The sequence below is a fragment of the Colias croceus genome, chromosome 9 (assembly GCF_905220415.1).
Source record: "Colias croceus chromosome 9, ilColCroc2.1".
Taxonomy (NCBI): domain Eukaryota; kingdom Metazoa; phylum Arthropoda; class Insecta; order Lepidoptera; family Pieridae; genus Colias; species Colias croceus.
Window position 1 is genome coordinate 9,887,950 of NC_059545.1, and position 27,549 is coordinate 9,915,498.

The 27,549-nt window shown below is 35.9% G+C and overlaps 1 protein-coding gene across 2 annotated transcripts; it reads right to left on the reverse strand.

Annotated features, from left to right (window-relative positions):
* Positions 1-1,982: 1,982 nt before the first annotated feature.
* On the reverse strand, positions 1,983-27,485 carry LOC123694244 (1-phosphatidylinositol 3-phosphate 5-kinase). Of its 2 annotated transcripts, none has more exons than XM_045639630.1 (34): positions 27,081-27,485; positions 26,546-26,714; positions 25,924-26,057; positions 25,527-25,678; positions 25,258-25,341; positions 24,667-24,800; positions 23,720-23,836; positions 23,587-23,643; positions 22,955-23,116; positions 21,360-21,480; positions 20,586-20,694; positions 20,045-20,156; positions 18,858-18,998; positions 18,085-18,658; positions 15,179-15,323; positions 14,197-14,314; positions 13,607-13,793; positions 13,193-13,324; positions 12,837-12,927; positions 11,362-11,561; positions 10,537-10,655; positions 10,004-10,129; positions 9,333-9,452; positions 8,740-8,793; positions 8,597-8,629; positions 8,421-8,503; positions 7,991-8,121; positions 7,268-7,379; positions 6,225-6,360; positions 4,980-5,087; positions 4,693-4,812; positions 3,976-4,164; positions 3,400-3,555; positions 1,983-3,087 (listed from the first exon to the last, which is right to left on the reverse strand). In XM_045639630.1, exons 1-34 carry the CDS (start codon positions 27,360-27,362, stop codon positions 2,912-2,914), a joined length of 4,884 nt encoding a protein of 1,627 aa, XP_045495586.1. In that variant the 5' UTR covers positions 27,363-27,485; the 3' UTR covers positions 1,983-2,911. The 2 variants fall into 2 exon arrangements, with proteins under 2 accessions (XP_045495586.1, XP_045495585.1); XM_045639629.1 differs by having other exon boundaries at positions 8,740-8,796.
* Positions 27,486-27,549: the final 64 nt, after the last annotated feature.

The following is a 27,549-nucleotide window of genomic DNA, read 5'->3' on the forward strand; positions in this document are numbered from 1 at the left end:
AAGTGGGAAGGATTTGTAAAGGAAAATAGAATATTTTGGATATTTAAGAGAAATAAGTGGTTGTTTATGAGTATTGAAAATTCTGCCATATTATGTATTAATAAGTGTTTGTATGGAAATATGTTATGTTTTTGAAACTCGGAATGTAACTTATGTGAGCCTGAGGATAATAAAATTAATTATAAACATGTGCATTTTTTGTTTTCTTTCGTAACCTCCAGTCCCATTAAAAAAGCCGTTATAAACGATTGCGATGAAAAAGTGATTCAAAGTAACGTTCTTAATTAGACGAATAGGTGCCAGAATTTTGAGGAAGCCATATTTTTCTGAAATTTCACTGTTCTTATTAAATTAATCTCATATCAAAGACCATGACGCTCAAAGAGCAAAAATAGTTCAATTCGCGATGTTGCCACCCGCCACAGAAGTACCAAATCATCAATAATAAATATATTATGAAAATGAGAAAGTCATATTGCTATTTACTGCAGATAAAAAAAAATAAATCGTTAGATATTACTTGAAAAAAAAAAATGCAGCTTTCCGGTAAATTTGAAAAAAGAGTAGTTCATAAAGAACTTAATTTACAAATCATTCCAGTTTCCTCCTTATAGTATTAATACAGAAGAACGGCTGAAGAATTTTAAATGATCAATGGTGTGTTAGATCTGTTTTCGCTTGGAATAAGAATAGCTGATAACACACAACACAAGGCATGGGCGTAGCTAGCCAAGGGCACAGGGTGGGGCAGTAGCATAATATAATATGTAGATATCACTAGCAAACTATACCCGAGGTTTCATTCCGGTTTTTTTTTTCATTAAAAAAGGTTATAAAGGTTAACCTGTATCCTTGCGCGGTTACATCCTTACATTTCACGCGGTCGGAAATTATTCAACGTTTCTTCAAAGCCAAACAATTCTTTCAGACATGGTTGATGGTTAAGAATAATTATTTGCAAACCTGATAAATATTTTTATTATTCTTTGTGTTTGCTTTTCCTTTACTGTATATGAACTTACTTTTTAATTATTAAGGGTGCCAAGAGATAGTACCTAGATAATTTGGTTTTTTGAAGTGAAACTTCTTTATCGGGGTTGGAAAAAAATTCAGTCTAACATTTTTTCGTTACGGCGATCTTTTTCTTATCCCGGTAGGGATAAGATACTAATATTTACGTCAATTTACATCGAATCACACGTGGTAGTAAATTATTTTTTGAAAAATAATATGGTCATAAAGAAGTTTCACTTCTTACGTGTGTACTAGTACACGCATACATTTTTATTAGTTGGTTCAATAAAGAAACGAATCTTCAATGGCGGCCAAAGCTGACTTTGACAGATGGTAGGATCAGCAAAAAAGAAAATAAAAATAACGTAAATTGATAATTATTTTATTAATTATTTCAAATTGTTTGTTGACAAACTTTTTTGTTATTGTATATGTGTATTTATATGAATTATCATATTTACGTATACAGAATGTAATAAAATCCCCATAATACTTGTAATAAGCCCATAAAACTGAACAACTTTTCCCAAAGAACATATTTTGTCAAATTCCAATAAAACATTATTTACTTTCGCAAATGCATAATTGTCATTGTAAATTTATGATAAAAACTATTATAGGGAAAATCAAATACATTTTAGTGATTTAATTTTTCCCTTTTTTTTTGCATACCGTACGGCCGTGTGTGAGCGAGAGGGAATGATAAGCGCCGCCATTGAAGATTCGTTTCTTTATTGAACTAGCTAATATTTGGTTTGATACCTTAGGGGTCAAAGCCAGGGTGGGGCAAATGCGTCAAAATTGATTTCTTTTGGAATTTGGTAAAAAATGCTAATAAACCTGATTTCACTTTCATGTTTTTCTCTTCCAACATCAAAATTTCATGACATTTCTGTTCGTTTTTGTCTATGACTGTTGTGTTATGTTTATAATGATTGAAGGTTTAATAGGAGAAAAATAAAAACACATTTAAAATAAAATTCATTTATTAAGCGGGTGTGTAAAAATAACATCAGGTGAAAGAATATAACATTTTAAAACTAATGATCTGGAATGTAACTAAACGTGCAATAAAATATTAATATTCAACTGGAAAAAACAAAAATACTATTTTTAGAATGTAAAATAAATATTTATTTTGAGTACCATATGTACTTAAATAAATGGTATATAATACTAATTATTATGCTAATTCTTTGAGACTCCAATCAGCTAATACTTTCTTAAAGCCAATATTTAAAAATGAGTTAGATTCAACTATTATTCCTATAAAAATATAAATACAATCTATTTGGAAAGACTGGTACAGAAACATATATTGTATTAATATTATTGCAAGTAATAATTTTTCATATTTCATTTTCACAACTTTAAGACTAAAAAATATGGTAACAAATCGGAATAAATCAAACACCTTAAAACTAGTTATGAAATATATAATATTCCTTGTGGTTTTTATTAAGTAGATGGAAGATGGAAAGTAAATAAAATATAAAAAATCTAAAAATTAACCGAGCGACAATTTGAAAGCAATTTTTTTTAAATACATATCATTAATCTGATATCGAGCAACATTTAATCAAATGTAAGTAATATTTTATATCATAATCGAATGAACATTAGAGCCGATTTTTACCCAAGCAAAATATAAGTATAAAATTTCATCTCAAATTGTTCGAAACAAAAAAACAACATAATTTTTAATATTGTACAACATAAAGTTTGCAAATTCATTTCAAAATAAAAAAAACCTTCATTCTACGCCTTCTATATTATTTGATAATAAATAACAGATAAATTATAAAAAATAATAATTTTTTTTGCACAAAAAAATCGATTTTGCTTATAATTTTTTACATATTTTATACAAAAATCCATATTTCCCGCAAAATTTCTCCTAATTTCCAAAAATAAGATCCCAATGATGTGGGCAATGCAGGAAGTATTTGCGAGCGGCCGCACAAAATCTTCTGCGATATTGTTCAGGTGACACCACGGTGGGCTGGCCTGAACCTAAGTTCTTCTTCACTAGATGCTCAAGTTTTTTGTCCCAAGTAAATGTGCGGATGTAATCTAGAATGAGAAAAACTTATTTTGTAGTAGTGTGTAATATAACAGAGTGATTTTTAGGGTTAAAATGTGTCATTAAGTACTTTAATTGTTTGAAGATTCAGACCATTTGGGGCACTAAATTTTTTTTCAAAAAAATGTCGATAAAAAAATTTTTGTGAATTTTTTATTCATAGAGTTAGTTTAGAAGTATCTTATTACTATACATTTGATGTACAGAGATCGAGACAGATCAAAAAATCTAAAAATCATCGAGACAATTTTTATTTTTATTGTCAAATCAAAAAAAAAAATTTTTTTCGTTCCTTCACTCACCTATAATCCCCAAAACGAGCGTATTATCTTGTATCCCCAGTAGTAACGAGTAATCCATCACGTGGTGCTGCGAGAGAAACGCGGTATCTCGCTCCAGGCTACTCCATAGCGTGTTAGCGGTACTCGCCGACACGTAGAGTTGACGGTCCCAGCGTACTGGAACGTTTTTTTTCATTTAATTTTTGGATTTTTTTTTTTGGGGATAAATAACGGTATCGGGCAAAAAAATGAGGTAATTTATAGAAATGTTTAATAAAGTGGGATTTTTTTTAGAGAATCGAATATAATAAAAGATTAATGACAAAAAATGTACTTTATTGACACATTTTTTTGCTCAAAAGATATTTTTTATTTATTTGTGTCATTTTTTATTTATTTTTACAGACAAATAGCTTTTTTGTTTGACCAAAATCATTTGAAAAAAATAGTGGTCGTATCAAATTATTTTTACGTTACGTCAATATTCACATTGAAACCTTACAATACAATAAATTTGGCGTTCTCTGTCGAAATTTGTTTCGATATGCAACTTTAGACCTAACCTATTGAAAAATAAGGGTCAATTTCCATACTCACTTGCAAGCAAGTTATCATCCACGAGCACAGCTTGCCCGGGCGGTGCGGCGGCGGCTCCGAGCGCGAGGCGATGTCGCGCCGCGCCCTTCAGGTCGAACCGCGCACACGTACCGCGCCCGTACCACACGTGCTCCGTCACCAGCACGCCGCTGCCCGCCCCGCCCACGCTGAACACGCCCAGGATGCGCGCTACACATACACACATCACGCACTCAGTTTGCTGACCGTGCACGAGATAAACTCTACACGGACACGTTAAGACGAACCAAGGATTTACGATGAACACGCATTCGCCATAAAAACTCCAGTTCACATTCACACTCGTATGAGTGAGTATGAGTGAGCTTTTTTTGCATGCATATCATACGTGATAATACACGCGGGATGCACGCATTCATGCGTCATAACACGCTCAATTTGATGACCACAACACACTCATGCTTCATAACACGCTCAATTTGATGACCACAACACACTCATACGTCATGCCATGCACAATTTGTTGACCACAACACAGTCATAAGTATTTTGCAGCTATCACTACGCTATCACATTATCAGCTATCACATTCAAGGTGATAAGGATATAAAACTTTATCAAAAAATAAAATTAATAAATATCAGATACTTGACAGATTCGTTGAAATAATGCGGCTTTCGTAACATTAAACATTTTAAATAGAAAATAAATATTTTATAAATTATAAAATATACTCACCGAGCAAACTGGGCTGCTTATTATTCCTGCAGTTTGTGATATAGTTGAAATAGTGTGGAGCGAATTCTAAGAACTGCTGCCATTCAGGCTTCGTCATTTCTTTCAGTACATATCTGTCGTCTGAAAAAGGGGTTTAGAAGTTAAAATTTTGCCTATTTCATAAATAAGGCGAAGAGCCACATAACTAACACAAAAAATTCCTATGAAATTGAGAAGATCTAACATGAAAAAAAGAACAAAAGAAGACTTTCTCATTTATAATTTCACATGTAAAGATATGGACTTACCTTTAGTTTTACAGAATGTAGAGCCAGATTTTCCTCCCCTAGTAGCCCAGGGCACACACTGCGCTAACGAACGGATGAAACCTTCCTCTATTTCGCACACACCTTTATCTGTAAGCGAAATTATATTGTGTTAACTTGATGTGCCTTTCCATACATTTCCATATTAAAATTAATTGAGTATTATGATGAAGGAGCGGTATATACAGTATAAAGTTAACAGTATAACAGTTTTAAAATTTATCCCGTACAAAACTAAACTTGGTCATGCACTGCAATTAAACGTGCACTCACTGGTTAGTGCAAAATATTGATATAATTCTTTATGTGCAATAATGTACTCACACGCTTTAACAAGCATACTACAACACACATGAGTGTGACATATGAATGTCATGACACGTTTAATTTGCAGACCATAGCGCACTCATACGTCATGCCACGTTCAATTTGCTGACCACTACACACTCATACGTCATACTACGTTCAATTTGTTGACCACACAATACACACGTCATACCAATTTCAATTTGCTGAACTCAAAACACTCATACGTCATGCCACGTTCAATTTGCCGACCGCAACATACTCATACGTGATTATACGTTTAATTTGTAGACCACAACACTCATACGTCATGCCACGTTCAATTTGCTGACCACAACACACTCATATGTCATGCCACGTTCAATTTGCTGACCACAACACACTCATACGTAATGACACGTTCAATTTGCAGACCACAACACACATACGGCAGGCCACATCAATTTGCAGACCACAACACACATACGGCATGCCACGTTTATTTTTCTGACCACAACACACTCATACGTCATGCCACGTTCAATTTGCTGACCACAACACACTTATATGTCATGTCACGTTTAATTTGCTGACCATAACACATTCATTCGCCATGCCACGTTTAATTTGCAGACCACTACACACTCACACGATATGCACTTCAATTTGCTGACCACAATACACTCATACGTCATGCCACGTTCAAATTACTGATCACAACACACTCATACGTCATGCCACGTTCAAATTACTGATCACAACACACTCATACGTCTTGCTACCTTCAATTTACTGATCATAACATACGAATACGTAACACACCCAGTTAATGAGCTGACGTGGCAACGCAAATGGAAATGTAAAGATTCAACTTTGCTCAGTGCTTACTACAATTGCTATCTATTTATTAACACACGTCCTGTGCAATATGAACACACTCACTGTCCCTCTCCTTGTGCGGGTCGCAGCACTTCTCGTCTCGGTTCTCAGTGCTGTCCGCAGCGCTGAGCGGCGCGACCAGCATGTGCCGCAGCTTGTGGAACTGTGCTGCGTAGTACACGCGACACACCAGCCCGTCCTGGACAATGTTACATTACAATAATATGAAAAATAGATAAATAATATAAAAATAATGATTTTGCTATTTGACGGACTGTACGACTATTGATATGTATCTTCTTATATATAAAATTCCCGTGTCACAATATTAATTACCATATTCCTCCAAAACGGCTGGACCGATTCTCATGAAATTTTCTGTGCATATCGGGTAAGTCTGAGAATCGGCCAACATTTATTTTTCATACCCATACAAATAGTGTAGAGTAAAGCAGAACAACGTTTGTCGGGACAGCTAGTAATGTATAAAACTAATTTTAAGTGACTTCTACTCATATTAATTACTAGCTGTTCCCCGCGGTTTCACCCGCATTGCTCAGCTCCTGTTGGTCTAAGCGTGATAATATATAGCTTATTATAGCCTTCCTCAATAAATGGGCTATCTAACATCTAAAGAATTTTTCAAATCGGACTAGTAGTTCCTGAGATTAGTCCGTTCATACAAACAAACTATTAAGTTTTATAATATTAGTATAGATTTAAAAATCAATTTAAAACTATCTTTTGGTATGACAGACTGTACGCACAGCGATATTTCACCGCGCGGTTTTTTGTGCTTAGCACGCACTGAGAAAAATTTCGCACGATTTTAATTCATTTCAATTCAGTTTTCAACCCGGAACACGTGTAAAATGGATCGATCTTCCGGCCCGTTGCCCGGCCGAGCTTGAACGCGCGAATTTTATTTTACAGTGCGGACAAAGTCATACTTTACACAAAATTAAGTAAAAATAATTCGCACTGCTTCCTGTTCAATTTGCATGAAATCACAGAATTACTTTTCTTGCGAATTTTTTATCACCCGTGCGGATACGTCGTTTAGATTGTCTTACAGAATTGCGAAATAAAATCATCCTTATACTCACTTTTAACAACACCTCGATGTGATCATTATTCGACTTGGCCTTCGCCTTATCGCCATCAGTTTTATCTTTACTAGATGTTAAGTTCTCTTGTTCCTCTTGCTCACTTTGAGTACTGAAAATAATAAGTTAATATAAGAAATAACACGCGAGGCCGGGTTAAATATTGGTTTGAAATGTAATAAAAATGTACTGCGATCTACACAAGTACATAATTGATGTAGGCAGTTGAAAACAAATCGCAGCTAGTCAACGACTATTAACTAAGTGAGGGTAGTTGTGTCAAACGTCGTATAAACAACGTCCGAGCCCCTAGGCACGATTCGTACGAATGCGCCAAGGAAATTTTTTTGACAGGAAATAGTGACACAGCTATTCATCCGCAAAAATATTAAATCAAAAGTTACGTCTAACATTAACGTATAAAAAATTTCAGACTGTTAAAAACATCTCACTAATGTTATTTTTGAAGTTATACTTCTTTTGGTGCGATGGAGAAAAATGATGAGAGTGAATTTTTACGATGCGCGCGCACACCGACACCTAAATTTAACAGCATGAAGTTAGTTCTAGGTGGTATCAAAATTGATAACAAGTTCAAGTTCAAGTTGTATATTCTAGTATTTTTTTTTCCATACGCCAAAGAAGTATAACTTTTAACGCATGTACATAAGTACACACACTCTTTTTTTTAACAATAAGATTTCATAGATCCATTAGTTATACCTATGACGTTGTCGATGTTGTTGCAACGTATGCTGATAAGTGACAGACGCAAGTGTGGCCGCTATCACTGAGCCTATTTCACCAGCTTTCACCACCACTGGTACAACCCCGCTTGATATTATCATACCACCCTGGAGATAGATAGATAGATAGATAGATAATGGTGGATAAATTATAAAAAAAAAATATTATATTGCTCATGAATCGAAATTCGAATTTGGTAATTCTAAATTTGTATTACAAAATTCGTAATACGAAGTTAGGAATATAAAATTCATAAATTGAAGTTTGAAATACAAAATTCGTAATTCAAAATTTGAAATACAAAATTCGTAATTCGAAGTTTGACATACAAAATTCGTAATTCGAAGTTTAAAAAAAATTCATAATTCGAAATTAGTATGTAAATATAAACTATATTGGGATATACCTGATTGGACGGTTGATTATTGCTGAGTAGTTGTGACAAAATCTGCTTCACTGTTTTCTTATCACCTTTTTCTTCTTCTTCTTCTGTACATCAAAAATAAACACAAACGTGTAAATAGAAAAAAAAAATTGTTTTACGATAGACGAATTTATATCAATTTGTAAAAAAGGACTTACCACCGTGTTCTTTTTCGGAATCTCTGTTACCATCTGAAAACAGATTTTAATGATTATTTTTCTGCAGCAAATAAATGGTCATCCGAGTATTGAAATAGACGTTTTAATGTTTATTTTCCTCATTATTAATTTTGCACACTCACCACTTATTTCATTCGACGAATCTCCAGTGGAGTCCTCTGAATCTGTCCTGTCTTCTACTGAAAACAATATCAAGCATTTTTATTTTAAATCTTAAAAATCCATACTAATATCATAAATGCGAAACTCGAAAGTAACTCTGTCTGATTGTCTGTTACTCCATCACGCCTTAACTACTGAACCAATTTGCATGAAATTTAGTATAGAGATGTTTTGATACTCGAGAAAGGACATAGGATAGATTTTATCCCGGAAATCCCACGGGAACGGTAACTATGCGGGTTTTTCTTTGACTGCGCGGGCGATGCCGCGGGTGGAATGCTAGTCAACTATAATTTTGCTATTGCGAAGGAAGTATTATGTTGTAACATTGAGAAGTACGAAGTCAAAATCAATCTGGGATAAAAATATCAAAATCTAGAAAGTAAATTTTTTCATTATAAATGAGATGGAACATGAATATTCATAGCATTATTCGTACGTTCTTATCGACATAATCCCAACAGTTTCAGAAATGACAACTATCAAACATAACAGCAGAAAATCTCAAAAAAGTGCATACACAATATTTCTAATTACAGAACATCCTGCTCACCATTACTCTCCATTTGCACTTTGCCCTTAGCGGTGAGAGATAGTTTGTCCTGTGCATCTCGCAGCATCTTCTCTCCAGTTATTATGTTATCGTATACGTTCCAGAGTCGACGGACCATGTCTGTTTATTAAATGTTATTACAATATTACATTCAAAAGAATATTTATAAAATAGTTATACACAGAAAGATCAATGATAATAATTTATGATTCTGGTAGGTAAAACATTTTGTTTCATGGTAATTAGTAAGTAGTTAGATTCAAGATGGTAGTTGTAAGGTAAAGTCGTAGACAATGGATTTTAAACTATAGGTTGTACATGTTGAAACGAGCTATGTGGTTTGCAGATGGCTAGTAGTTTATAACATTTGGTGTGGTCGGCAAATGGCAGGTGTAAGACCACATGTCGCGGAAGAATTCTAAGCAATACCCGCGGCCCCATCATTAAAGCGGCTCGACGGAACACAGTGGGGTTTTAGTCGGTAAGAATCCGACACAACCCACGTCTCCTTCCCCGGGGGCCGTGGGTATCTTTGGAAGATTTCCCCACTATAAAAAAAAATAAATAAAAAAAAGGTATAAGACCACATAGTAATAGTATAATTTTGTATAAATATTGGTGTGTTTGACGGGTATTAGTGGTGTTACAATGTTCAATGCGATATCACTTACCAGGAACCGATTGCATATTACTAGGAGCAGTAAGTGCGAGATGCAAATGCTCCATATGCAGCTTGAACGCGGCATATTCACGCTCCGCCTCGCCGCAGTTATCACTCGAACTTAGTGTCTCGTGACCTAATTATTGCAATTTAATAAGATATGAGTTGAAGTTAACAGACATGAGTAGACATTGAAAGTCATGAGTGGACTTTGAAAGACACGAGAAGACATTGAAAGTCATGAGTTGACTTTGAAAGTCATGAGTTGATGTTAAAAGTTAGGAGTTCACGTTGAAAGTCATGAGTTCACGTTGAAAGTCATGAATTAACGTTGAAAAATTCAATTGTCATAAGATTTCAATATATTATGACTAAATGGTACAAGAAATTTAATTATCATTACGTTACAAGATATGAATTTACTTTACAATAACAAAAAATATTGTGTTATATCAGTTTAAGAAAAACAATAAATTGGCGTTTAGTACAACATTACGTATCACATGCTAGGAACATTTTTATTTTTTCCTCAAAGTAACTCACCTTTTAGCATTAAGTCATTGAGATGTGCGATAAGGGATTCTCGCATCTGTTTCACGTCGTAATCTATGGATATCACGTCTGGCGGCAGTTGGATCTCGTACATTGAAATCTTGTTGTACCTGGAATTTATTTGACAATTGAGTATAGAATTTCAATGGGATTTGAATGTAAAGTTTATTAGTGATGAGAATTGAAATAAAATTACTTAAAAAATCTCCACTATTTATAAAAACAAAAGGAATATAGATTTTTTTGAAAAAAAAATTACCAATTTATGTGGTAAACAGTTAGTAGACACAATAGTTGTAAGCCGTATGACTGTGTCTCTCTCTAATAGAAAGCAAGGCACTTATCTGCCTCTCTCTCTCTCAAAGCAAACCAATTATTTTAGTTACTTCGTTTTTTTCGTCCCTTGACACTTCTCCAGTTTTTATTTATCTCTATATTTCCTTAAAATGGCTTAAAGTTTATTTAAAGTGGCAGTGACACTCACCTGAAGCAGGCCGTAGTGAGTCGAGTGACGAACGCGTGTGAAGGCACAGCGCACGGGCTAGTCTGGAGGCTGCCACGCGCGTGCGCAGGTACTGGGCTAGCGAAAGAGACCGCGCACTACGGGACACCACCTATGATATCATTACTTAGTCGCTCTGTGTACCTGTGTTCCGGACTGAAGCAGCTCGAGAAATGCGCCTAGAGATATATCGGTAAGTAAATAAGTGACACTCACCTTTTTTAAGTGGGGAAATCTTGCATAGATACCCACGGCCACCGGGGAAGGAGCATTATGTCGGACTCACTCACGGTGTCACTCACGGTGTCACTCACCTGAAGCAAGCCGTAGTGAGTCGAGTGACGAACGCGTGTGAATGTGCGCTGAGTGGGTGGTGGCACAGGGCACGGGCTAGTCTGGGGGCGGCCACGCGTGTGCGCAGGTACTGGGCCAGTGAGAGCGACCGCGCGCTGCGGGATAAGGGGGCACCACGAGATACGGTGGCGCATGTCTCGCAGCGCGACCAGAACATCACCTACGTCATTGTTAGTTAGTAAGTACGTGGTACTTAGGTAGTAGCGTGACCAGAACATCACCTACGAAAGCTTTGATATTGGTAACTAGCTGCGAAACGCGGTACGGGATATTCCTGTACAGTGTGGTAAACTGGTACTTAGCTCATGACTACGATATCATTGTTATTAGTAACTATACGCGCAAAGCAGTACGGGATAGCACCGTACAGCGTGGTAATGTAGCACTTAGGTCATAGCGTGACTAGAACACCACCTACGTCTTTGTTAGTTAGTAAGTACATGGTAGGGGTGCTTAGGTAGTAGCGTGACCAGAACACCACCTATGAGAGCTTTATTATTAGTAACTAGCTGCGAATCGCGGTACGGGATATTCCTGTACAGTGTGGTAAACTGGTACTTAGCTCATGACTACGATATCATTGTTATTAGTAACTATACACGCAAAGCAGTACGGGATAGCACCGTACGGCGTGGTAATGTGGCACTTAGGTCATAGCGTGACTAGAACACCACCTACGTCTTTGTTAGTTAGTAAGTACGTGGTAGGGGTGCTTAGGTAGTAGCGTGACCAGAACACCACCTATGAGAGCTTTATTATTAGTAACTAGCTGCGAAACGCGGTACGGGATATTCCTGTACAACGTGGTAATGTGGCACTTAGGTCACAACGTGACATAAAAAACAAACGACGACGGTAATTCTTAAAATTCATAACTAACACAACACCATATGTCGGTTTGCTCTCAAAAGGTTTTTTTAGCGATAGCTCTGCCCGCTAGAACACTTTTTTATTGTTGGTTCACTGATAAAATTAGTCGAGTCGCCGCCTGTCACCATTTTCAAAATTTTTAAGAAAACTACTACGTAAGGTATAAAAAAGCAGCCTTCTAACCCTAGTGTGTAAAAGGCTGTTTTTTAATGTGAAGCCTTAAACACGAATTACAAACTGGCAATCGAGGCTATGAAGCTTGAGAAAATCAACAAAATGCAAAAGGTGTTCTCCCAAAAGCATTCGATTGTGTGAATAACAAAAAAGTCATAGAGAAAAAGAGATTTTACGCAATAAAGAATACGGGTCAAGACCTTATTACCACCTACTTATCAAACCATATGCAACAGAATTCAATGAATAGTCGAAGCTCACTGAGCGTAGTTATAAAATTAGGCGTCCCACAAGGTTCCATTCTTAGTCTGTTTCTATTCATGATTTAAATTAATGACATACCATTAAATTAAACCAATTAAATATTTTTAGCTATTGTATGTACACATACCTGTTTATTCAAATCCTCCTTCGGTTTATCGACATTGCTATGGCCAATAGTATTGCATGTTATTGTTATACACACGTCATCGTGCACGAACCTGCAAATGTTTTTTTTTTTTTTTTTCAATTTATTTAAAAAAATCTAAATTCATAACTTTTTCTGAATTTCTTCGCAAAATAAGAAATTAACACGTGATGTCACGAGAAAAGAATCGAGTAAAATCGAGTTAGGATTAAACCAGACTATTTTTTTATTCAATAAAACAGAACATATTGTATTTTTTTCACAAAACATCATTCCTTGCAAGATCTAAGCATTTTTATATTTATTATTATTTTTTATAAGTTAAATTAAAAACTAACTTCCTAACATGCTGGTTCATGGGCACATGGCAAGTGTTTGAAGGACACTTGTGGTCGGGACTGAAGCAGTATTTCTCTAGAAATGCGCCCAGAGAAATATCATGACGTCCATACATTTCCATTGTTACTATCCTGGAAAAAAATTGAAAATTTAGACGCCAGTTTTTTATTATTATACGTCTCTTCTAAGGTATTTTATACGTTCTAAGGTAGGTATGACAAAAATTTCTACGTTTATTACAAAAAAGTGAAATTTAAAAGTATTCAACATTATAATAATTACAATGTTTTCGAATTACAATATTTTTTGAAATTTTCATTCAATCTACTAAACTTTAACAAAAAGCTGTAGATGGTTACCAAAAGATATTTGTATAAACAAATCTTTTTAAATACCTAGGTTTAAGATCTTACCAAGGATTAACACAGAAGTCTGGAACATTCGGCGACTTATTGCTATAGCTGTACAATAGTAGACTTAGTTTCTGATGATTTACCGGGTCCAACGGATCCGGGGGTTCCACACTTTCTGTCTGTTTGTTCGTCTCTTTCTCACTCTCCACTTGCTTGATCACAGATGGATTGTATTTCGGACATTCCACTGGAAGTTATTATTGAATGTTTAAACTTTAAAAATACTCTGAATGTTTAAAAATCTTATTCTAAAGTTTCAGAAGTGGGACCTATATGTTTTTCACATTTGAGATAATAGTACGGTAATGTTGAAGAGATTATTTATTTACGGTATTTTATTTACTGAATGTGATGTCTAAAAAATTTATCAAACTTTTTTTCGTCACGCCATTCTCATTAATAAGAAGTCTACAGAAAACTGTTTCTATTCCTGCGAAAAATGTGTTGTCCAATCACACCCAAAACAACATTAACGATTTCTACCTCTTCTAAATAAGATAAATTACAACCTGGTATAAAGTCCATATCAATATTTTATTCGTACAATACACAAGCAAAACCACAAACCCAAACTAGTCTACCAAACTCACTCTTATGTTTATCAGTGACAAATCGACATCCCGTAGCGCGAAAGTGCGCTAACGACCTCCGCATTGCCAAGTCGTCCGCAGGTGCTGTGATCGCTTGCTTTATGAACGGGTGGGGTTCCTGGGTGGTAAGGAAAAAAAATTGGTACATGGTAAATTGTAAGTGGTAAGTGGTCTTTTTTGTAGTAGCTATCAAAATACTACAATATAATAAAAATGTATTTTTGTATCACTACAATTTTTTAAACAGTCGATAAAACAGATTATGTGAACAGAAAATTAAGTTTAGGCCTACCTACTCGATAAGAAAAAAAAAATGAGTAAAAATGCGAAAATATTTTTTTAATCCTCGGGTGCAACGTCCTGCTCTATAAAATAAAGCATAAAAGCGAATATAAAGTTCCATAATTCTAGTAGTTGGGTTGTGAGTTATTTATCACTAGCTTCCGCCCGCGACTCCATCCGCGCGTATGTCGGTTTTCGCGTGGATGGTTTATTTGTCCATTTTGAGTAACTCTGAGAATAACAATGTAAAAAAAAATTACATCTTATAAATATATCTCTATAGGCCTATAACAATACGCAACGTGTGTTCGCGGTTCTACAGAACAACGTCTATGTATAAAACTGAAAAATTAAGATTAATTTTTTTTCTACGTATTTTTCCAGGATAAAAAGTATCCTATTTTACGCCCAGGATAATAAAGTATAATCATACCAAGTTTCAACGAAATCGAACCGGCAGTTTTCACGTGATGTCTTCACATACAGACAGACAGACAGACAGACAAAAATTTTTTTAATCACATATTTGGGTTTGGTATCGATCCAGTAACACCCACCCACCAATTTATTTTTTCAATATTTTCAATGTACAGAATTGACCCTTCTACAGATTTATTATATGTATAGATTATATCATGTTTTTTCTTCCATTTTCAACATACAATGTCCAAATTAATACAGTTACACAAAATAATCTTACCGGTACAGGCGCTGTTTTCAGTTCCTTGCCGTGCGTGCGCTGCGGGCGCGGTGTGTGCGGGCGTGGTGCTGAGTACAGCGGCCTACTTGGCGCTGGGACTACTATGTTGGGTGACATTGACAGTACTACGTCGTCTGTACACCATCTATAGCGAAATTGTTTATTTTGAATGTCGGTTGGTATGGTAATTCATAATATTTTTATTTGATTTAAAAGGCCGATATGGGGGGGGGGTCTCATACAACGGTCTACGACAGTACTACGTCGTCTGTACACCATCTATAATGGTCGAAATTATCGATATTATATGGGATTTCCTGGGATACTAAGTAGGTACAAATTAATCGATTATATCGTCGCCGTAGAAGAGAAATCGAACAACTAGCATTTTTTCCAAAATCTACTTTTTTGCATTATATTAAAGTTTAAAGTTGGCCGCATCTTTTGACCTTACCCTCGCTTTGAAATCTCGTTTTGTTCGTAAGATATAAAAAAAAGTAGGGTTCTGTAACAAAAATGAACATTCAATAATGGAAGTATAAATTGAGAAGAAAAATTGAATAACTGACTAATAAATGATTAACTTTCAAGATAAACCCATAAGGTGTTAAATAAAATGCATAATGAGCGTTAATCATTTTCGCCTCGCCGCAAATTCTGAGAATGTAATAAGAAAGATGTGGCAAAAACGAACAATGTACATTATTTAAAAAAAAAACCACTATTTTTTACGATCGTACGATCGCTGAAACCACAGATTGTGAAACAGACTTTCAGGAACTAAGGAAGCATGGTGAATCGAAAGAAAACGAACAAGGTAGAGCAAATAAAGAAGGCAGAGTAACATTTTTGGATAATTCTCGTTTTATTTTTAAAAAGTTATTTTTGTCATTTTACTCATTAGGTATAGTACTTTCAATGTCAGTATAAAGTTTTTTGATATCTGTAATAGTTATGGAATAATCGCCTGCGCCGTGCAGCCTGTGCCCCAAAAAGGCAGTCGTGCCGATCCTTCCAACTACAGGCCAATTTCAGTCACGTCCATACTCTGTAAGACTATGGAACGTGTACTGAACAGCCGGCTCCTGGCACACCTAGAAGCGAACGACCTCCTCAGTGACCGACAATACGGGTTCCGCCGGAACCGTGGACCGCGGACCTGGGGATCTTCTAGCGTACGCCACCTACATCTGGAGTGAGGCCATCGAGAATCATGGTGAAGCACTTGCTGTCTCCCTTGATATCTCGAAGGCCTTTGATAGGGTTTGGCATGATAGTCTTATTGGCAAGCTTCCATCCTACGATCTGCCTGCTGATCTCTGCGCCTGGATCTCAGATTTTTTAAGAGACCGGTCGCTTCGCTTCTACCCGGTCGTCGGCCGTCGACGGCTGCTCGTCCGACCAAATGGCTATAAATGCCGGAGTACCTCAGGGATCAGTTCTTTCCGCAACACTCTTCTTGCTACACATCAACGATCTGCTGAAACCCGGTATCTATGGGTACGCAAACGATAGCACTGTTGTGGAGAGATATGTATCCAACGCGCGAGCCAGTACGGCACAAACTCAGTCTCTACGGGAGGCGATGGTTGATCGTATGAACTTGTCCTTACAGGCGGTCTCCGACTGGGGCGATGCCAATCTGGTCAAGTTCAATGCGTCTAAGACCCAGGCGTGTCTATTCTCCGCTAAACGGAGTCCATTCCACCTGAGTCCGAATTTCCAAGGCGTGTCCGTGCCGATAACTAGCCACCTCGAGCTTCTTGGTATCACCTTAACGCCTACTCTGAACTTTGGTTCCTTCATAGAAATCAAAAGCCCAAGTAGCCTCAAAAAAGCTTGGAACTCTGGCGAAGGTGAGACAGTATTTCAGCCCGGGACAGTTGCTCAACCTTTATCAAGCATAAGTCCGATCGTGCATGGAATACTGCTCTCATCTCTGGGACGGTTCCGCCAAGTACCTACCAGCTGGAGGCGCTTAGGCGATAGAGAGGCGTGCCAAGAGGCTCATAAACGACGATGACCTAGTGGCAAAAAACTCCAGAGCCTCGGTCATCGCCGCAGAGTGGCCAGCTTATCGGTCTTCTATCGGATACACTTTGGAGAGTACGATGCGGTACTGCACGATCTGCTTCACGATGAATTATCACACTTTCATGTGTTCACTGTTGTTTTTTTTTTTTTTTATTTATCTAATGTATTTTTTTAGTAATTATCAGTCATTCATATACAAAGATTTATTCAATTTTTTACTTTAGATTATCCGAAAAAATTAGACAAATGTTCTTCATATATTTTATTTGCAGAAGAATAATTGAACAATGTTCATTATCATTTCGATTTAAAACTGATTGTCTTTAACTCACACGGACAAAACTGAACAACTAACTTAATAAAGTAGATAACTACATGTAAGTTCCGAAATCTCGTTGGAGCAAAATTAGATAACTTTTAAATTATTTCTTAAATATTAAGGTAACATGATATCGGGTTTACAATAAACTAAAAACATGCATAACTAACCCTTTAATAACATATAAAAAAACCTACAGTAAAAATGTTAACAGTAAAATATTTATTTCGGTTTTTGTGAAAAAAATACACTAAATCAGCTTTTTCTCGTAAAAACAGTTTTGTTAGTTATCTAATTTCTCTTCTACGGCGACGATATCATTGTAAGTGACATTTCAGATACACCGTCAATGTGTGGCATTGACATTTTTTTCCATGTGATTAACTACGTGAATGCTCTCAATAAGATGGTATTGTCATTTTTGAAAATACATCAAGAGATCCGGTTCCAAAATTGTCTCAAATATTTATAATAAAAAACAAACAAAAAAAAAACAACTCAAAAACCAAGCCTATAAATAAAAAAATATAATACAATATAGGATTATACAAACCTTTCACTCTTCGTATCCGCTTTCAACTCAGCCTCCTCGGGCAGAAAAACCTCATCTTCCATAGACAGCGTAGACCTCAACGGATCGCTGAAATCCCGTATCGGCACACCGCAACTGAGATTCTTATCGCTTTCAGTTTTACGAAACTGCTTCGCTTTTAGTGGATCAGTGTCTTTAACACCTTCAGTATTTGAATCATTCTCTTTTACTTCAGAATTATCAATAAGAGCATTGCTTCTAGCGTTATCAAAGATATCGTCGCTATCATCAGAACCATTGGTATTTATTCTTTCGAGTACCGCTTCCCCGGTTTCTATTATTTCTTCTTTTGTGTTTTTATCATCATTTTGATCATCCTCATCATCAACAAAGCTCATTCCAGGTTCTGGTAGCACAGCTTCTATGTCACCGAGGAATGCTTTTTCTAGCTTCCAGTTATAGCAAGCGAGTAGCATGAACTTGACTACTTTCTTTACTCGCATCAACTCTTGGTTATTAGCGCCGCGTAGTAAAATACAACAACCTAAGTTCGGTTCCGCACATCCTTCTAACACCATGAGCGTTTTGCTCGAATCTAAAATATAACATTACTTTTTACTTACTTTTTTTCAAAACAGGTAAGTCGTTAGAGATAGCTATACTGTTAAAATCACACTTAGTAACAAAATGAAAGAAAGTTCTTAGGTTTAAAATCAAACAATCATTAATGCTGTAAAAACAACAAATAGATAATAAATTCTTGAGAACATAAAAAAAAACACATTGATACTTACAATTTTTGACATAAAAGTTCTTACAAGTGCCAAGTCTAGGCATTCCAATCCTAGCATCTATAGATGCCACTAGATCAGCCTTAGCACATCTGGCTGCTCTGCGCAACGCTTTATCACCAACTCCGAGTGCTAAGGCTACACCTGCAACGGATAAATTAATTAACATTAAATGTATAACTTACTAGCTGCTCCACGCGGTTTCACCCCCGTGGCTCCACTCGTGATGATATATAGCCTATACCTTCCTTGATAAATGGGCTATCTAACACCGAAAGAATTTTTTAAATCGGACCAGTAGAGATTAGCGCGCTCAAACAAACAAACAAACTCTTCAGCTTTATAATATTCGTATAGATTTAATGAATTTGAATAATAACAGATACTAAAAATACAAAAACCCCCCCACCAGTTCGTTATGCCCGCTTTTTTATAAAAATAACCACATACACACATACCATGTTACCTAAGTGTCATCACCAAAACACTATAATGTAACTAAGCCAACAGGGCAAACACACACACATAAACACCGTAGGCCATTCTCCCATTACGATACACACACATTTGTATGTAGGCTCGCACACTACGCTACCGGTAAATAAAATAAAATAAAACAAAAATAAAATAAAAAGCCCATTTATTCTGAACTAAAAACTTATACACTACATAATATATTTTCTTATACACTATACAATTATAAAATATCTCGTAGTTCAGTGTGCCGTTTGGCATAGGCCTCCTCCAACATCTTCCACTGGGTTCTGCCCTCACTACTCTTCTCCTCTACGCTACCGGTACCTACATACAAATGTATGTGAGATACTCCGCGGCGACAAGTCTCCGAGACTTGCAGGATACTTGAAACGCCTGTGCGTATCGTAATGGGAGAATGGCCTTACCCTAAACCAATAGGCCACAAACACACACATACCACACAATACCAAACAATTTTTAATTTTTGATTTATTTTATTTTTATTGCCATGGCTAAGTGCACATTTATATTTATTTATTCTTATTCGCATTTGTTGCACGTAAAAAATGTATGTATCCAAACTGTGGATAATGTTGTTGGTTGGACAGTTATACCTGTATTTAGATTAAGTTTTATTGTACAATTAACCACTGTTCTGCTGTTTATTATCCCTAATAAAGAAAAATAAAAATAAAAAAAATAAAATAAAATACCCAATTCCCTCAACCTGTCCTGCACAGCTCTAGCCACAGCGCCCCGCACGAGCACGACGCGGGGCCGCAACGCTGATATGCGGGCCGCACATCGCGCTAGGTACTCTTGTTCCTGTTTTAGAAAGATTTTATTTATTAATAATATTGAATTAACCAAAATGTACATATTAAAAAAAAATCAAAAAATTGTGAAGCCTTTTGAATCTATTATGAATTAAAAATTAAATTTGTAAAGACTAAACAGCTTTAAAATATGACATTCAACTGCGTGGAATTTTTTAAAATTAACTTTTAAAAGACAATATTTTAATCTTTAAAAGAAGTGGTGGTAAGTTTGCTCAAAAATACTTGGTTGATTTCATAAGGCAAGTATTCATGTCTATTGACGCTTCTCAAGTTTAAATTATATCTGGTAAAATAACAAAAAAGTTTGTTGGTCCATAGAGAACTAAACTTTTTCTTTCATTTTTTTTTTATAAACAACAGATAAGATATACAATCCATAATTAACAACTTATAATCCACTAGATCCCATCCTTACCTGCATTAGAACAGGTTCCAAGGAAGTGAGTTTCCCCTCCACGCGCTGGTACGCGATAGAACAATCTAGAAGCAGCACCGTCGGATTTGAAATCTGACGCGGCATACCCCTGTAACTCACTCACTTTTATAAGAAACACACATTATGTAAAAAAATAAAAAATCTGTTATATTTACATTTAAGACGAGGCTCTCTTTCTCATTTCTGGCACTGAGAGACCGGTTACGGTACTAGACGCTAATACAGCCGTAATAAAGTTGAATATCGCATGCGCTCTTTGATCGCGTTCGAGCTCGAAAAGTAAGTCTCAATTCATATTTCGTTTATAACTGAAGTAATAATAATTGGTGTAGAGAAAAATATCTTGGTATTCGATAGTAAACTCTTTTTTCTTACTGTTAACATTTATTTTAGAGATTAAGTTCAAGCAAATCTTTAAAAAATGTAATAATCCTTAAAAAGGGCATAATTTTTTAATAAAAAATGAATCGAGCGAAAATGTTACAATTATGTAACTGTCTTTTACATCGAAAGAAATAGACCCAATAAATCATATACTAAAGTTCCATTTTGATTGTATGTGTGACTGTTTCAGAATAGTAATGCAAATTCACATAAAATTTAGGGAGCCTCCCCTTAAATAGTAGACACAAAAAAAATCTCAAATAAAAAAAAATATTTCAAATGTACGATTGAAATAGATGTGAAATAAATTCTCATGTCTAAGAGAGGGAACTTGGAATTAAATTGTAATTAATATAATTAATATCATACCTGTGCACTACATTCTTGGTCATAACCACGCCCGGTATAACCACGCTATCCTTCATATCTCCACCAGGTACCTTTTTAATTTGGACGTAATTCCTGACGTCGATGTCGTTGCCCATATAATCTGTAATCATGAGTTCGTTAAACTTTCAAATATACTGAAACATTACTTTTCTTTAAACAGACAATTTAATAAATTAGATTGTTAATTTTTAAAGTTACATAGAAGCAACTTCTACGGCTTGGCTATACGATACAAATCGCCAACTTGCGGCTAGATAACAAGATAAAATTAAGGTGCACAATGCACATATTATATCGTCTCTACTTATGCTACACACTGCCATGTTTCACTTAGTACCTACTGAATCATTGCATCTGTACAGTCATGTGGTCTCTGAAAATAAGTGCAGCAATACATTTTAATTGTTGCTTTGCTGACGAGGACTTTTTGCCACCATTGCCTTTTTTTCTGTTCTGTGTTAGATTAAGATTTTTTTCATGGTGGCAAATAAAACGCTTTCTATTTATATTTCTACTAGCTTTCCATCTGCAGCTTTGCCCGCGCAGTCAAAGAAAAACCCGCATAGTTCCCGTTCCCGTGGGATTTCCGGGATAAAAACTATGTGTTAATCCAAGTTACCCTCTATTTGTGTGCTAAATTTCATTGTAATCGGTTCAGTAGTTTTTACGTGAAAGAGTAACAAACATCCATACATTCATACAAACTTTTGCATTTATAATATTATAGTAGAGCCATTTTAATAGACAACATTTGACAGTTCAACAAAATTCAACAACGTAATAGAATAACATGATATTTCGTTTTGTTAGAACTGCACATTTGCTTAACATTTTTAAATTATGATTACATATTTATTATAATAACCAATACAAGTAATTTAAAGATTTAATTTTACTGATAAACCATTCTAAACATAATAAACAATTTCTGAATTGAAGAACTGACGTCGCTACAATTTTGTGTCAATAAACCTTTTTTCTTTTTAAATACCAGAGACGTTACTCTAAAAATTGAAATCTGACATCTAGAATCGAATGCATTGATTACCTGTGAATAAAAATCGTCATAAATTAATAAATTCGATTGACAAATGTTTCAAATCCGTATCGATTAATTCACTTTAATCGATGTTTTTATACAAGTTACATCTCTTCGAAGATAAAATTGATACACGTTAAATGTTGCCTATTAAGCTAGGCGTCCATTAGAGACGGATCGGGGCGGGTCGCATCGCAACGGGCCGTCTCTAATGGACGCGCTGTTTGCTCCTGCGTCCACCTGTACGGGGCGCGGCGGACCGCCTAGGCGGATTTTATCTAACAGATTACAGACGTCACACATCCGCCTGCCTGCGTCCACTAGACGGGTCGGGCCGCAGCGCACCGCCGGCAGAAATCCGCCTGCGAATCTATATCCGCCAATGCGTTGCGGCCCGCCCCGACCCGATCCGTCGCTAATGGACGATGTTTCATACAAAACATAGGCCGGCGTATTTTTGCGTTGCGATGCGGCCCGGCCCGATCCGCCTAGTGGACGCCTAGCATTAAATTGGCTCGACTATAGTATAGATTACCGGGCACAGTGACGTGCGCGGCGTGCACACAGAGCGGCAGCAGGGCGGGTGCCCAGGCCGCCGCCAGCCCGCGCCGCGCGAGGCACTGCCGCAGCAGCAGCGCCAAGTGCTCCGCCCCAGCCTGCTCTATGGCCTTGCACACTGGCCGGGGGGAATCGTCCACTGAAAAAACGGTAGGTACAGAAAAAAGTACATGGGATAGAGACTATGTGGACTTGGCTATCAATTTCTGGCTAACTAACGAATATTTTACCACTACTAACCTCTAAAGTAATCGTATTCTCTTCGGAATTAGTTTTGGGTATAAAATAAAATCGCTATTATTTTTTAATATTTTTTCTGCTCAACTACAAACGAAAAAATTGCACTTCAATCAAATACAAACGTTTATCTTTAAGACACAACAAGAAAAAAAGTATTTTTTTTTTAATTTCGGGGGACGAGTTTATTAGGTGCCTATAAAAAAAATTTTGGCGCAACTACAAACAAAATAAGTTTCACTACTTACTACTACATATTGAAATCTCAAAATTAAATGAACACAAAAAATATGATTTTTTAAAGTCGGATGCCAAGTTCACATAGCCGTGAGACAGCATCAATAGAATACAATGGAAATAAAAGTAACTTACTTTCATTTTGATCCACATTTTGTTGTTCTTCCTCTGATGGCTTTACCTCCGTTGGTTCTAAAAGAGAAATCATTTTTAATCTAAAAATATGTATTAATAATTTTTTCTATATGTTTTTATTATTTCCATTTACCTGTTTTGGTGGATTTGATGAGTCTAGCTGAACTATTTCCTAGATTTAGATCTAGGCAATACGACGACACGCTTTCCACTAATTTAGTTGGTTCTTCTACAGGTTGTTCTTCTTCAGCTAAAAAAAAACAATTAATCAAAAAAAAAAAAAACAATGTCAAAAATGACATCATGTATTAAAAATGAGTGTCATATTATATGAGTGTCACATTTGACCTGAAGAATGACATAGGATAGGTTTTATCCCGGAAATCCCACGGGAACGGGAACTATGCGCGCTTTTCTTTGACTACGCGGGCGAAGCCGCTGGCAGAAAGCTAGTTAAAAATAATTAAAGTCTTCAGTGGCTCGCTCCACGTAGCCCAGTTGTATGAGACTGTGGCACACTTGTGTCGATGTTATAATTAGTTAAACAATAACCACAAAAAACTTTAGACAGGGTTTCACTTTAAACGCGGGTTCTCTTTAATGTGGTTTTGTCATATTTCACATAGACAACTATTAAAGTGACAGATACCTGGTTTAAAGTTCGACTGTGTTTAAATTGTTTTGTGGTAAGCCCAAATATATACAGGGTGTAATTGTTAAGTGTGCACAGATGTACATTCCGTAACTATTAGGGCGATATCACACTAGCAGATTGCGAGCGTTTTAAAGCAGAGCGGGTGCGCAACAAACATGACGTGGTTGCGCAGCGAATTCGTTGCTTTCGTTCGTTTCTCGTTTTATTTTTAAAAATTTATTACGGCCATTTTACTCATTAGGTTAAGTACTTTCGATATCAGTTTAAAGTTTTTGATATTTGCAATAGTTACGGTATAATCGCTTGTCCACACAATAACTCAGCCCCCGGAATCACAGACACAATAGAAAAACTATTGTGTCGTGGTCTGATCGGGCCGCTCGGGGCTCAATGGGTTAACGATTACACCCTGTATATTATCTCACGTTGGTCCTTAGTGTCAGTGCGCGCTATGCTCAGCGGGCGGTACAGCGCGTAGTCGGCGAACTGCGAGGGCTCAGTGGCTCGCTCCACGTAGCCCAGTTGTATGAGACTGTGGCACACTTGCGTCGCTTGTGCCCTGTAAATAAAAAAAAACAATAGATTTATTGAAATAAATAAAAAAATAAACATTTTTTGCACTAACTATATTAACAGTACTAGCTTTCCGACCGTGGTTTCGCCCGCTTTGTCTAAAACCTAAAAAATTTGATACTAAAACCTTCCCCTTGAATCACTCTATTTATTAAAAAACGACGTGTGGCACTCGGGGACTGCCGCGGTAAAGCTATTGCATGCTATGCCTTCAAGCCACACCTCCGCCCGTCGGAGTGGGGAGCGTGAGGTTTTTTCGTTACGGAATTTCTCGATTCGGTCCCCGCGCTCAAGGCCCGCGATAGAAGCTATGCAATAGCTTAAAAAACCGCATCAAAATCCGTTGCGTAGTTTTAGATATTTAAGCATACATAGGGATATAGGGACAGAGAAAGCAACTTTGTTTTATACTATGTAGTGAAGCATATAAAATAGTAAATTACCTTGTTTTGTGTACAGTGTTGTCCATGACCCATTGTAACATGTCACATCCACGCCACACGTTGTTATATCTTACTAGCCGATATCTGTGATGTATAAAAATGACATTATTATCACTGAAACTCTCTTTTTTTAACAAATTTTAAATTTTTTGATTATACCTAAGAAGTGACAGAAATTAGAAGAGTTTTTCATAATTATTACTATTAAACTAATAAAAAAAAATTACTGTCCCAAAAAAAATATTTGCAGATGAATTTTTTCTACTTACCTATGTTGCTGTGTAGGCAACGCAAATGACAATTGTCTATAAATTTCATAGATATCTTTGGTTGTGCTTTTAAATTCGCACGTCTCTTGCTCGCGAGCGAACACGAAGTCACGACTGTGGGGACTCGTCGATTTGTTTTCGGGGAATTTTATCTGAAATGATATGGTTGTAATTTATTTTTTTATGATTATATATTAGTTAATTTCTAATTCAATATAGTCTGGAATTTTTAATATTTTTTTCTTTATGTCTGTGCCTAAATATCACGAAGAAATGCAAACTGCACAAAGAAAATATAGTCATCATTATTGCTTGACTGTCTAAGCTTTGCTATTAACTAATCACAATACCACCTGTAACTCCCACCTTTTACCTGTAAATGCAATACAAAACGCACCTGTAAATTCTCTTGTAGTGTCCGTAAATCAGGTGATATTTCGCCGGTAATATCATTTTCCCGTAGATATCTTAACACCACATTACAACAGTATGTGCACACGCGGAGATCGCCCCCGCATCCAAATATTTGACCTGAAGATTAAAAATATTATACAATCTTTCAAATTGACTAACAATTCTAAATACCTATGTAGTAATAGAGATTCTAAGTTTACTTTAGTTTTTTAAATTTTTCCCATGACAAAAAATTGCTGATAAACATAAGTTTGTAATTTCTTTTTTCTACCCACTTATAAAATTTAATTTTCTATTCCCTTCAATTTAATAATATCATTAAGTAAACCCAACGTGTATAAAATGCAAATAAGCAAAAAAAAATGCAAAATAAAATCACTACATAGTTTAAAAATAAGTCACTTTTTCTGTCCCTATCTATAACCCTATGTATGCTTAAATCTTTAAAACTATGACACCTGATTTTGATGCAGATTTTTTTAACATATGAGTGATTCTGAAGGAACATTTTAGTATATAATTTATTAGGTTTTAGGCAAAGCGGGCGAAGCTGCAGGTGGAAAGCTAGCATATAACAATAGTTTCTAGCAATTTTTTCCAATTACCTGGTACCCGTTGACTACAACACCTCGAACAGAATATCTGTCCACACACTCGACAATGATGACGCCGTCGCAGCGTGCCGAACCGCGCAGCACACTCGTAGCATTCGCGGGAGATATCGTCCGGCATCCAGTAGCGGGCTAGCTCTGTGTCTGCGTAGCGGGTACCACTCTAGAGAACATTTATTTATTTTTAAACTTGAAATTATTGTTTAGTTACAAACAGAAAATTTGTAATAATTTTAGATATCATTGTGTTTCATATAACTACCATATAAAAAATGTATTTTTAATTTAAATCTCATAAATATACATGGTGGCATTTTGTAATAGCACCTTTTAAAAGAAACATATTATTGATATATAGAACTGTGGGAATAATATGTTGATATAATGTGAACAATAAAACAAAACAAGAATCTGTTGTTGATAGATATTTACGTACATAGTATTCAGCAAATTATAATTTTTCAAATATTTGGCTTTAATTATCAGTATATGGATGTATAATTCATAAAATAAAAAAGAAAACGCTCACCCCAGATCCCAGGTAACTTATTTTCCTAATATTGGTCCTAAATTCACTGTTCTCTGAGTTATCATTTTTATCTGAGTATTCCGCCTTTCTTCTTTCATCACTACGATCGTTATTTCTTTCATCACCCATTAGTTTTTCATCAGATTGATCTGTACTCTCGTTAGGCGAAAATAAGGGAAGTTTCCACAATTTATTAAAAAATGTTGTAACACCCCTTTGATTCCCTTCTGTTTCAAACCGAGGGAACTCGGTCAACTGAGAAACGTCATTTGCATCCATCATGAATAAATTAACAATTTCCGTACTATCATTGGTAACAAAATAAATATGCAAAATAGATTTACAAATACCAAATCTTTTGCAGAATTAATTAAACAAAATATTTATATACGAGTAGACAGTTTGTTTTTTTTTTTGTGACACATGTCACAAAGCGATGTCAGCTGATTATGAATGTTCGTTTATGAAT

Bases quoted from the DNA above. Each gene is read 5' to 3' on its own strand.
- LOC123694244 (XM_045639629.1), bottom strand. From the start codon at position 27,362: ATGATGGATGCAAATGACGTTTCTCAGTTGACCGAGTTCCCTCGGTTT. The intron at 10,130-10,536 runs GTGAGTTACTTT...TGCAATAATTAG, and splicing joins CAATGACTTAATGCTAAAAG to GTCACGAGACACTAAGTTCG. The intron at 7,380-7,990 runs GTATAACTAATG...TATTATTTTCAG, and splicing joins CAACATCGACAACGTCATAG to TACTCAAAGTGAGCAAGAGG.